The 12614-nt window shown below is 41.3% G+C and overlaps 1 protein-coding gene across 2 annotated transcripts; it reads left to right on the top strand.

The window, feature by feature from the left end:
• The first annotated feature begins 54 nt into the window (after nucleotides 1–54).
• On the top strand, nucleotides 55–11074 carry sirt4 (sirtuin 4). Of its 2 annotated transcripts, none has more exons than XM_073065331.1 (3): nucleotides 55–151; nucleotides 3972–4766; nucleotides 9481–11074. In XM_073065331.1, exons 1-3 carry the CDS (start codon nucleotides 80–82, stop codon nucleotides 9631–9633), a joined length of 1020 nt encoding a protein of 339 aa, XP_072921432.1. In that variant the 5' UTR covers nucleotides 55–79; the 3' UTR covers nucleotides 9634–11074. The 2 variants fall into 2 exon arrangements, with proteins under 2 accessions (XP_072921432.1, XP_072921433.1); XM_073065332.1 differs by having other exon boundaries at nucleotides 108–151; nucleotides 2440–4766.
• Nucleotides 11075–12614: the final 1540 nt, after the last annotated feature.

Consider the following 12614-nt stretch of genomic DNA (forward strand, 5'->3'; position numbering starts at 1 on the left):
TCCACTGGTTGGCAGGACGTCACGTGATTCAAACCATTCGGCGAATGACAACGGCCGAGCGAGCCCGACGTCGCGGTGGATGCTGGACGTTGTAGTGTTTATGTTCTTGCAGCTTCGGTTCGCAGCTGGTCGGAGGTTGCCACTCGCAAAGGTCAGTTTCTAACAGTTGTGGAGAAGGGTCGTGCTGCTCATCGGTCTCCGGAGGGAGGGAGAGAGAGAGAGCGAGAGCGAGAGCATGTCACTTAATCTGACTTTAAAGGTGTTGTTACAGCGGTCAGAAAGAATATATTTTGGTTATGTAATCAGAACCGACAAGGCTTGGTCATAGGTTTACGATGGGTGAGTTTAGGGGAAGGGGCTGCTAGCAATAATTTGGGATGGCAATGAGAATTTGAAGGCACGCATTGGGAGGGCAAATAGGTCTCAGAAAGGAACACAACACCTCACAAACTAGCCAGCTGCCATCTGTGGAAGAGTTCGCGGATTGAGTTCACCAGCCACGGTAGAACCTGTAAAATTTACAAGCAAGCAAGCAAGCTATCCTTAATCCCGGAGAGTCAGGCAAAGGCCGCTCAATTAATCATCGCTCCCATTTAATAGCATTATCACCACTGAATCACTCCGCCTTGAACAGCCAAGGAGATTGTTCTGGTCACCAGATACTGGCTGCACAAATAGTGTTTTCCAGTCCTGATGAAGGAAGTCGGGTTAATTTATTATGGGGAACAAGGAAATGGCAGACGAGTTGAATAGGTACTTCGGATTTGTCTTCATTAGGGAAGACACAAACAATCTCCCAGGTGTAATAGTGGCCAGAGGACAACGGAGGAACTGAAGGAAATTCACATTAGGCAGAAAATGGTGTTGGGTAGACTGCTGGGACTGAAGGCTGATAAATCCCCAGGTATCTGGTCTGCATCCCAGTGTAGCTGGGTGGCTCCAGAAATAGTGGACGCATTGATAATCCTTTTCCAATGTTCTATAGATTCAGGATCAGTTCCTGTGAATTGGAGGGTAGCTAATGTTTTCCCACTTTTTAAGAAAGGAGGGAGAGAGAAAACAGGGAATTATAGACCAGTTAGCCTGACATCAGTGGTGGGAAAGATGCTGGAGTCAATGATAAAAGATGAAATAACGGCACATTTGGAGAGCAGTAACAGGAGGGGAAACCATGCTTGACTAATCTTCTGGAATTTTTTGAATATGTAACAATGAAAATGGACAAGGGAGAGCCAGTGGATGTAGTGTTGCTGGACTTTCAGAAAGCCTTTGATAAGGTCCCACATAGGAGATTAGTGGGCAAAATTAGAGCACATGGTATTGGGGGTAGGGTACTGACATGGATAGAAAATTGGTTGGCAGACAGGAAACAGAGTAGGGATTAACGAGTCCCTTTCAGAATGGCAGGCAGTGACTAGTAGGGTAGTGCAAGACTCGGTGTTGGGACCACAGCTATCTACAATATACATTGATGATTTAGATGAAAGGATAAAAGTAACATTAGCAAATTTGCAGATGACACAAAGCTGGGTGGCAGTGTGAAATGTGAGGAGGATATTATGAGAATGCAGGGTGACTTGGACAGGTAGGGCGAGTGGGCAGATGCAGTTTAATGTGGATAAATGTGAGGTTATCCACTTTGGTGGCAAGAACAGGAAGGCAGATTACTGTCTGAATGGTGTCAAGTTAGGAAAAGGGGAAGTACAACGAGATCTAGGTGTCCTTGTTCATCAGTCACTGAAAGTAAGCATGCCCGTACAGCAGGCAGTGATGAAAGCTAATGGCATGTTGGCCTTCATAACAAGGGGAGTTGAGTATAGGAGCAAAGAGGTCCTTCTGGAGTTGTACCGGGCCCTGGTAAGACTACACCTGGAGTATTATGTGCATTTTTGATCTCCAAATTTGAGGAAAGACATTGAGGGAATGCAGCGTATGTTCACGAGGTTAATTCCCAGGATGGCGGGACTGTCATATGTTGAAAGATTGGAGTGACTAGGCTTGTATACACTGGAATTTAGAAGGATGAGAGGGGATCTGATTGAAACATATAAGATTATTAAGGGATTGGACACACTAGAGGCAGGAAACATGTTCCCGATGTTGGGGGAGTCCAGAACCAGAGGCCACAGTTTACGAATAAGGGGTAGGCCATTTAAAATGGAGTTGAGGAAGAACTTTTTCGCCCGGAGATTTGTGGATCTGTGGAATGCTCTGCCTCAGAAGGCAGTGGAGACCAATTCTCTGGATGCTTTTAAGAAAATTAGATAAAGCTCTTAAAGATAGCAGAGTCACAGGATATGGGGAGAGGGCAGGAACGGGGTACTGATTGTGGATGATCAGCCATGATCACAGTGAATGGCGGTGCTGGGTCGAAGGGCCAAATGGCCTACTCCTGCACCTATTGTCTATAAAATGTCGACTGTTTACTCTTTCCCATAGATGCTGCCTGGCCTGCTGAGTTCCTCCAGCATTTTGTGTGTGTCCTATAATAAATAGTGTGTCTGCGGGAGCATCTTTTTTATCAAGTTATGTACTGGAAAGTGATTTAACTCCTGCCTCCCAGGACCTTTCAGGCATATCAGGGATGCCAGAATATTCTCCACTATAGTAGTGAACATGAAGCTGCTTAACATGATCAAGGATAAAACCCAGTTGACTTGCACACCATCTACTGCTGTAAATATTGATGCCCTCCATTTTGGGCACACCCTTGCTTCCAATTGCAAACCACCAATCACAGGAACAGGTCCTTCAACTATGATGTTGAGAAACTGATTCAACTAGTATTTAAATACTCAACTAAATAATCTCTTCTGCCTGCACATACCCATATCCGTCCATTTTCTGTGTTTGAAGAATAATCACCACCTGCATCAGTATGCATGAGTTGCACTGGAAGGATTCCACATCACCAGCTTAGATCGCCTTGTCTGTGTGGTAGTCACTCAGCAGTTGTCCCTCAGGCTGCAGACTCTCAGCCTCGTGTGTGCATTGGAGGGGTGCCAATTCCTGCTCAAGCCGTGAAACCAGAGTTTGATCTCTTCCAGCCGACAATATTGTGGTTTTTCAAGAGTAGAAACATCTTGTGTTATTATATGTCACAGCAAGTGCATTGGACAAGGTGGAGTGCCCTCCCATGTCAATATGAGTAAAGTTAAAGAACAAAAATAAAACAATTGCATTTTAGGAATATCGCTTTAGTCCAATTTTCCAAAATGACAGTAGCTAGAATAAATAAGATTGTTCTTTAATCTGAATGACAAGGAAAATATGAAATCACCATCCCTTCCTTTCCATTGAGATCACGAGGATTTTTTCTTAATGTATCTCTCCTGAAGCCATTGTGGCTGATTATGGTCTTCATTTAAAGCTGTACAATTCAATTCAGCTGATGCAGCTATCAGAATTCAGGATGGAAGTGCTTAAAAGGACAATAGAGATAAGGAATGGTGCAAAGTGACCTTATATGTTCTGGAGGGCTTGCATTATACGTAAATGTTTTCAAGCTTTAATGTAAACTTCATCAAGTAATAAATTATTTAAATTAAAACCCCAAAACTATAAACTAAGTTAGTTAAATACAAAACCTTTAAAAGAGCTATTAGAATTAAGGCAACAGCGATCAGGAGAGTCTTATCAGATCAAAAATAACATGTGGATGAAATAAGTAGGACTTACCCTGAGCAGCACACACAAAATGCTGAATGAACTCAGCAGGCCCGGCAGCATCTATAGAAATTAGTTCAGTTGACATATTGGGCCGAGACATATCCTGATTCAAACAACAAAAAAAGATGCCAGCTACTGATCAATCAAATTCTTCCTTTGCACTGACACATCCCTTTGTATAAATTTCTCCTGGCTTTTGAGGCCTTAACTTTGATTCTTTGTCCTAAATACACAGATATTTATTCTTTTATTTTAGAAACTATTTAGAAAAAAATAGTGATTCTGCTTGCGTTTATTTCTAGATGCTGTTTCTGACCACTTTCCCAGCTGTAGAGAAATGCTGCTTCTTGAAACAAATCTGCAAGAACTACTGTTCTGCCATTGCTTCTAATTTTTCATTTGTTCCTTCTTGCCTTCCTTTGGATGCCATTGAGTTTGAGGATCTTCAGGAATTTCTCTTACGGTCCAAGAAACTGTTTGTGCTAACTGGAGCAGGAGTGTCTACGGAGTCAGGTATTCCCGATTATCGCTCTGAAAATGTAGGACTTTATGCTCGGATGGCAAGACGCCCCATTCAACACTCTGAATTTGTCCGCAGTGCTGAGGGCAGACAGAGATACTGGGCACAAAATTATGTTGGCTGGCCACAATTTAGTTCTCGCCAGGTAAATGATGCACACAGAGCTCTAAGTAAATGGGAGACAATGGGAAAACTGCATTGGTTGGTGACCCAGAATGTGGATGCATTGCATACGAAGGCAGGAAGCCGGAACCTGACAGAACTTCACGGCTGTACTCACAGAGTGATTTGTCTTGGCTGTGGGGAGACAACCGCTAGGAGTCGCCTTCAGGAAGAATTTGCAGCTCTGAATCCAGCTTGGCTTGAAGAAGCACATCAAATAGCTCCAGATGGAAATGTTTTCTTTGCCAATGAGCAAGTCAAACACTTTAATGTTCCGTCATGCAAGAACTGTGGTGGAATCCTGAAACCTGATGTCACCTTTTTTGGAGACACAGTGAACAAAGAGAAAGTGAATTTTGTCCATGAACGTGTGGCTGAGTCTGATGCAGTTCTAGTCGTTGGCTCTTCACTACAGGTGAGTGGCGGAGATTATCAAAGGGGTTGTCACTCGATCAGGATTAAAAGTGGCAGATAGAATTGTCAGATTTTTCACCTTTTTGGCATCTTTTCACCCTGCAGACATCAGGTGTGGTTAGCTGCTAACTATCTAAGTAACTATTGTTTACATTAATGTAGTCATCGCAATTTAAATTGCAGGGCAGTGGAAGGAAACCCAGTTTAGAATTTACAGAGATCTGTGAAAATCTGTATCATTAGGAGAAAAACAAAGAACAGAGCTCTACTTTGCATTGAGTAACCATTCGTAGGGTCATCAAAATTACTGAGATCACATTTGAATCTGTCACTGTGACCCCAGCAGGTAATGCATTCTAGGAGCTGACCAGCCACTCTATAAAAGGAAGCTTTTCTGCATATAGATATTGTTTCTTTTGCCAAACACTTCAAATCTTTGTTCTTTAGCTCTTGACACAGTTTCTCTCTACCTGGTTAATGGACTCCTCATTTTAAACACCTTTATCACATCTTCTCTCAATGCCCTCTGCTTTAAAAAGAGGGTGGAGAAGGGGAGGTAACTAGACAAAATATTGTCTCCAAGAATAAGCATTTGTGTCATCCCAACTGAAATGTTTTTTTTACTGTAATTTGTTGGAGACCAAATCATGTGAAATCTAACTGTGTGATTGATATCTTCATATTTCTGTCCTTAAGACTTTCCCAAATCTTTAAAAAGCTTCAAGTTCCTCGGGGTGAATATCACAAATAACTTGACTTGGTCTAACCAAGCAGAGTCCACTGCCAAGAAGCCCACCAGTGCCTTTACTTGCTGAGAAAGCTGAAGAAATTTGGCCTGTCCCCTAAAACCCTCACTAATTTTTATAGGTGTACCATAGAAAGCATTCTTCTAGGGTGCATCACAACCTGGTATGGAAGTTGTCCTGTCCAAGACTGGAAGAAGCTGCAGAAGATTGTGAACATACCCCAGCACATCACACAAACCAATCTTCCATCCTTGGACTCACTTTACACCACACGCTGTCGGAACAGTGCTGCCAGGATAATCAAGGACAAGACCCACCCAGCTAACACACTTTTTGTCCCACTTCCCTCCGGGAGAAGGTTCAGGAGCATGAACCTTCTCCCAGAGTACGGCCAGATTTGGGAACAGCTTCTTTCCAACTGTGAGAAGACTGCTGAACAGATCCTGACCCGGATCTGGGCCGTACCTTCCAAATATCTGGACCTAACTTGCACTACCTTACTTTCCCTTTTCTATTTTCTAATTAAGATTTATAATTTAAATTTTGATTATATTTACTTTGATTTGTACTTCAGGGAGCGCAAAGTGCAGAAACAAATATCACTGTGATGATTGTACACTCTAGTATCAATTGTTTGCTGACAATAAAGTAAAGTAAATGTAGTAAAATTTATTGTACCACATTTATATTCTCAATTTACTCAGTTCTGAATTTTATAAAAACCGCTGCATACTTTCTGAAACATGAGATTCTGCAGATGCTGGAAATCTGAAGTGACACACACATAATGCTGGAGGAACTCAGTAGGTCAAGCATCATCTATGGAGAGGAATAAAGAAGTGATATTTCAGGCCAAGACCCTTCACCAGGACTGGAAAGGAGGACAAAGGCAGAATAAAATGGAGAGGAGGGGAAAGGGCTAAAAAGGAGTATACTTCCAGGGAGCACTCACCCTGCACCAAAAGATACAAAAGCAGAAAATACTAAACTGCACCAATTTTGTGTTATACACCACATTCCGTAATGCTAGAACAATTACACATCCAGAATACTGCTCTGCAGTTATCAGGCAGTATTCCTTGTACACATTTCCCATCAAACAATTCTTATCAAAAGGCTTGTAGGATTGCCAATGAAACATAATATACTAACTGGGTTAGAATATTAGGTCAGATTATGGACACCATATTTTAGGAAGCATGTCCAAAACTTGGATCACATGCAGAAGATTATCTTCTAGAATTATATCAGGAATAAGACAAAATAGTTACTTGGAAGAATAAGAAAACTTTCCTTAGAGCTGCAAAGACTATGAAGAGCTTTATTAGAGGTGTCCAACATTAAGGAATTCTTACAGAACTATGAGGAAAATGGGTGATTTTATTTTGCATACTGAGTTGTGATTTGTAAGGCACAGCCTAAAAAGGTGATGGTAGCCAACTATTCATGAAAACTTTCAAAACTATAGCAAGATATTTTTAAGGGTTTAAAGTTAAGCAGAGTGGAACTAATTGGTTAGCTCAGAAAGGTCCAGTGATGTCCATATATGCTGCATTATGTTTATAGTAATGTGTCTAGAGGATATGTTAGTTCTCACGATGTTATTTCCTCTTCCAAGTAATTTAGAGCAACATGCCATTTTTTATACATGATTCAGACTCAGTCTCTGAGGTAATGCTTAAAAACAGAATGGACATAGTGCCTTTTATATTTGAGCATTCTAAAATTCAGGAAATTAGGAAGGACCCCTCTTTCCCTGAGGAGCAGGCACTCTTGTTTGGCTGCAGCGGATGTGAGGAAGACCTTAGCCCAGGTCAATCAAAGTGAAGCTGTGGGTCCTGATAAAGTACCTGGTCAAATATTACTGAAATATTAAATTCACAACACTACTCCCTGTGTGGCTACAATCTGCAGCTCAACTATTATATACACATCCACAGCACAGTAAATTTAAAATTGTCCCATTCAGGCCTAAGGATTTAATCACTGTGGAGGATTTATTAATGTAGTGAGATAAAGGCTTTCCTTACTGGCGAGGTCACTCTGCTCGGCAGGTTAGACTTACGTCTGCAAAACAAATTCGAGTGTGTCTAGGAGTTAACTCTAAGTGCAGGAAGTGGTTTTGGCAGCTCTGGACAGCTTTCTTCTCTAACAATTGACACTGCTCTCCTCAACTGATCGAGGTGTTGTCTCATCAGACACAGCCTGCGCTGTGTAGGAGAGTGGTTCAGTGTGGTCCTTAATTTTGCCGAATAGTCCTTTGTCCAGGGGTGAAACCTCAAACCTCTTTGTTTGAGGAGCCCTCAATTTATTTCAGTTGTTTGTCCTGTTACGAACCCTGTAACTGGGTGTCTTACCAGCAAAGATAGAAGTGTCCGTTGGAGTCTGGTGATACTATTTTCAACAGTATTTATTAGTAAAAATACACAAAAATAATATCAATGCAAATATATAGATAATATACGTCATCAATACTAAACCTAAAAGTGCGGGTATAATAATAATCAATAAGAAATAAGCTCTATCGTTGTCTAGGGGATAATGAATTGTCAGATGGAAATATAAAGTTCAGTTCAGTTCAGTTCATGCAGGCTGCGGTAGTTGTTGGTTGTGGTGTTTCAATTGTTGGAGAGAGAGAGAGAGAGAGAGAGAGAGAGAAAACGGGTGAACAATAACAGCTATTATCTTGCCAACCTTCCTTTACGATTTTGATCCGTCGATGCGTTGTTGTTGTGGCCATTCACGTATGACCCCTCCGTCCTTTAGCTAGACCGTTCTTCCGTGGTGGACTCGTCACCCAGGCAAGGGTGGACACACACACAAGCCCCCACCGGTCTCACTACAAGACACTGTGAGTTAAAATTTACCGACCCTTCGTTTGGTCTCCCACCCTGTCTCGTGGGGGTTCTGATGCTCACTAGCGTTTCTCCTGGTGCGTCTGAGGGGTGTTACCTCAGACCTTACTTTTATCCCCACTCACGGGGTCTCAGGTGTCAATCAGGTTAGGGTGATGTAACCCATTAAACCAGCCCACTCTGGTTGCCCCCTGAGGGGTTTCAATTAATAGAACAGTACCAAGTAAACAATCCTTCTCCAAAAGACAATAGCAGTAATCAATGGTTCTGTTCTTCTTTTGTTAGTAGAAGACATTCCACCTTAGCTGTGCCTCTCTCTCATTAACTTTCATGAGCTGTTATCAATAACAACTGCCCTGGCAGATTTCCTTTTGTCTCTCTTACTTCCTTGTTAGCAGCATCGAAATAGTAGCGATTTGTGATTTTCCAAAAGGGGAGGGGGCATGGGTGACTCTGCACCCTTCTGCCCATCAGAGTTGTTCATCCTTCGTAACAGTCCTGCATACGCCTTCTGAGATTGGGTTTGCGCAGTTCGGAGGGCGAGTGTAAGGGACAAACCAGGAACAGCATGACTGGTGAATTGTTGGTTGTGCAGTATGCTGCATTGCGTTATGCATGGAGGAAATTGGTGTGCTCTGCTGATGTTGTTTGCAATGTGTTCTTCAGACTCTGGACAAACCTTTCAGCCAAGTCATTTGTAACTGGGTGGTATAGTGCAGATCTAATATGTCTTATTCCATTCAATTTCAGTAATGATTGAAATTGTTCCCAAATAAACTGTGGTCCATTGTCACTGACAAAGTGTTCTGGAACACCAGTCCTAGAGAAGAGGATTCTCAACACATCAGCTGTTTGCCAAGCTGTAGGAGGCTATTGGAAACACTTTGTAGATGCTCCTACTATACCAAGAATTTTGTGCCCATGAATGGCCCAGCAAAATGTACATGAATCCTCTGGAAGGACAGTCTCTGTTCCCAGTCGGGGGGTGGGGGGGGGGGGGCGTGAAAGGCATTAAGCTCCTGCCTTAGTGTTGGGTTCAAATACATAATGGATTATACCTGTCTGGGCAGTTTATCAATTAAAGTATTTAACTATTTATGTTTTCTATTAATAGGTGTATTCAGGATATAGATTCATCATTGCAGCCTATGAGAAGAAGTTGCCAGTTGCAATACTGAATATTGGGGAGACGAGAGCAGATAAACTGGCCACTCTGAAAATCAGTGCTCGATGTGGGGAGATTCTGCCAAGCATTCTTCCCTTTTAACATTGTGACATTGTAAATGAGGAAACTCCTGGTGTTGGTAAAATGTGATTCTATGTATAAATAGATTAATAATAATGTAACAGCTTTTATCTCTTATTTCTCATTCACTGGGATGTTTTTATATATGTAGGCTGCATAGAATGTCTGTGAAGATCCAAAAAAAAACTTTATTGAGAAATTATATCTTCAATGCTTTTCCAGAGAAAGGGAATGCAACCACTATCCAGATGTATTCTACTCAAAGGAATGTTTACAAAAATGTGTGCCTCATAAAGGCTATTATTTCAAGAAATCACCTTTGACTCACATCATGTATGGTCTCCTGCATTCAAAAGAACCACATGTACTTAAATAATCTTAAACACTTTTTCAAAGAGGAAAAAATGTCAATTTCTTAGTGGTCCTGAAGGGCAAAACAGAAACAACACTTATTTACTTGTTGCATTTCACCAATCACAGGCCTACCATATCTCCTGACAGCAATGTTACTATCCTGAAAAGTACTTGATCAAACTCTGCTTATCATTTTCAATATCACCCAATATGTAATGATAGAATTGTCTAAATCATCCAGAAATAATCCTTAATGTGTGCAGAAAGAGCGAATAATTTTCATGTCATTGGTAACCTGGAGAATTGAACTACAGCAAAGCTTGGGATACTTCAGAACAGTGTTCATATAAAAATCTTTCAACTGCTCCCAAATGTTAAATATGTCACCACATATTCATACAAACACAGAGGAAGGCTATCAACCCTATGTCATACCCGTGATCTATTTTATTCATAGCACATTGTTATGGAAATATTATTTTTGTTTTAAATAATTCTCTTGGAAAAAACAATGTTGTTTTGCTATGATTAAACACACAGAAGACACAAATAAATGATACAGTTGCCCTTGAGCATGTTCTACATCCGACATAATTTAATCAATGATTCAATGAAGATCGATTTTGAAAGGATTGGGCCAAGTTGTGTAATTTGGAGTTCAGCCACACACACAGTATATAGTACCTGATTTGTCAAGAGGAACAAAGGAGTTATTAACTTTTAATAAAGATCAGCAAATTGCAAAAAGAGCACTGGATTGATAAACAATGAGATAAAAACAGTTGAGAGTAAAGATTGGGCTCAAAAAATTATTAAGCAGAATCAATTTGGGTAGAGTTAAAACAGGCAGAGAAAATTGGAGGGAGCTTGCTGTAGGTTCTGATGTAGCCGTAATGTGGGGGATGATATAAATTAGGAAATTGGAGACTCTTATAGCAAGGATAATGCAGTAACCAATAGGGACTTTCATCTACCTGTAGATTATACAAACCAAATTATCAATAACAGTGTGAGCTGCAATCAGGAATGGATAATAGATAGTTACCCAGATCAATATTTTGAGGATTCAATGAGGTATGGCCTATTTTAGTCCCAGCAACATGCAATGTTAAGTGCATGTTAACAAGTGTTAAGGCAGGTTTTTAGGAAAGAATGATAACAATATGGTAGAACTTTACATAAAGTTTGAAAATAGTTTAGTTTAACCTGAAATAAGGGTCTTAGGTCTAAATAAAAGCAAACAGTCAGCTGAGAATGCAAATCTTTCATGTATGTTTAGGTGCCAAAGAAAAACCATAGAAAAAAAATCATGTCAAGTCTTTCATTCCTTCAATAGGATTATTTAATATGTACAATGTACTGTGTATGTAATCAAAATGGCTTCTTTGGTTTGCTAGAGTAGGAATGCTTTTATGTCTAATAAGTTTTTTTTTCTCGCAGTTGTTTAGCTTTGGACTTGCTGATATGGGGATTGTATTCATTTGTTAACCAATGGGGAATGTTATTTTGACTTGTGGGGCTGGGAGCTTGGGGGTTTTGCGGTCTTTTGAGGGGAGGCGGGAAGGAGACGCCGAGGAAGGTGGACGTGCACTGCACTGCTCGGTCGACCACCGGGGTGGTCCCAGGTGCGAGGACGTAGAGGTCGGAGGCAAGTGACGAGGGGTCGAATGGTTCGATGGTTGAGCTCCAACGATGTGCATTAAACTGACTGAACTTTGATAAGTTGGCGCCTTTTGCTTTATTTTCTTTTCCTTCATATATACTGTATTGCATAGTACTCTTTTAGTTTTAGTAAAATCTTTAAAGTGTATTCTGTAACGGTATCTGGTGTGAGTTTGATATTGCGTGTGTACGCGCGGCATAAACTTGATTCTCACAACACCTGCGTGTACGGGAGGTGGGGTTGGTGAGTGGCTGGATCTCCTTCTCCCCTAGACATATACCAGCCTGTTGGGTAAGTGTTACAAATATTTTTTCATGAAACAATGCCATGAATTTTAGATCAAGGGCATGACATGGGCCTCCCTCTGTTTTATATGAACCTATGGTCACACGTTTGAGAACATTAGAACATAGAATAGTATAGCACAGTGCCAACCCTTAAACCTTACCTCCCATATAACCCCCCCACCTTAAATTCCTGCATATACCTGTCTAGTAGTGTCTTAAATTTCACTAATGTATCTGCCTCCACCACTGACTCAGGCAGTGCATTCCATGCACCAACTACTCCCTGAGTAAAAATCCTTCCTCTAATATCCCCCTTGAACTTCCCACCTCTTACCTTAAAGCCACGTCCTCTCGTACTGAGCAGTGGTGCCCTGGGGAAGAGGCGCTGTCTGTCCACTCTGTCTATTCCTCTTAATATCTTGTACACCTCTATCATGTCTCCTCTCATCCTCCTTCTCTCCAAAGAGTAAAGCCCTAGCTCCCTTAATCTCTGATCATAATCCATACTCTCTAAACCAGTCAGCATCCTGGTAAATCTCCTCTGTACCCTTTCCAATGCTTCTGCATCCTTCCTATAGTGAGGCGACCAGAACTGGACACAATACTCCAAGTGTGGCCTAACCAGAGTTAGGTTTTGACATTAACAATGTCCTTTAAGTATCCTAAGATGTGCAGTGGTTATGGTCCATTGGGCAAGT

The sequence above is a fragment of the Hemitrygon akajei genome, chromosome 14, assembly GCF_048418815.1.
Source record: "Hemitrygon akajei chromosome 14, sHemAka1.3, whole genome shotgun sequence".
Classification (NCBI taxonomy): Eukaryota; Metazoa; Chordata; class Chondrichthyes; order Myliobatiformes; family Dasyatidae; genus Hemitrygon; species Hemitrygon akajei.

Excerpts from the sequence above, each read along its gene's own strand:
- sirt4 (XM_073065331.1), top strand. The coding sequence starts at position 80 with ATGCTGGACGTTGTAGTGTTTATGTTCTTGCAGCTTCGGTTCGCAGCT. Across the intron at positions 152-3,971 it reads GGAGGTTGCCACTCGCAAAG|ATGCTGTTTCTGACCACTTT; the intron begins GTCAGTTTCTAA and ends GTTTATTTCTAG. Across the intron at positions 4,767-9,480 it reads TCGTTGGCTCTTCACTACAG|GTGTATTCAGGATATAGATT; the intron begins GTGAGTGGCGGA and ends TTCTATTAATAG.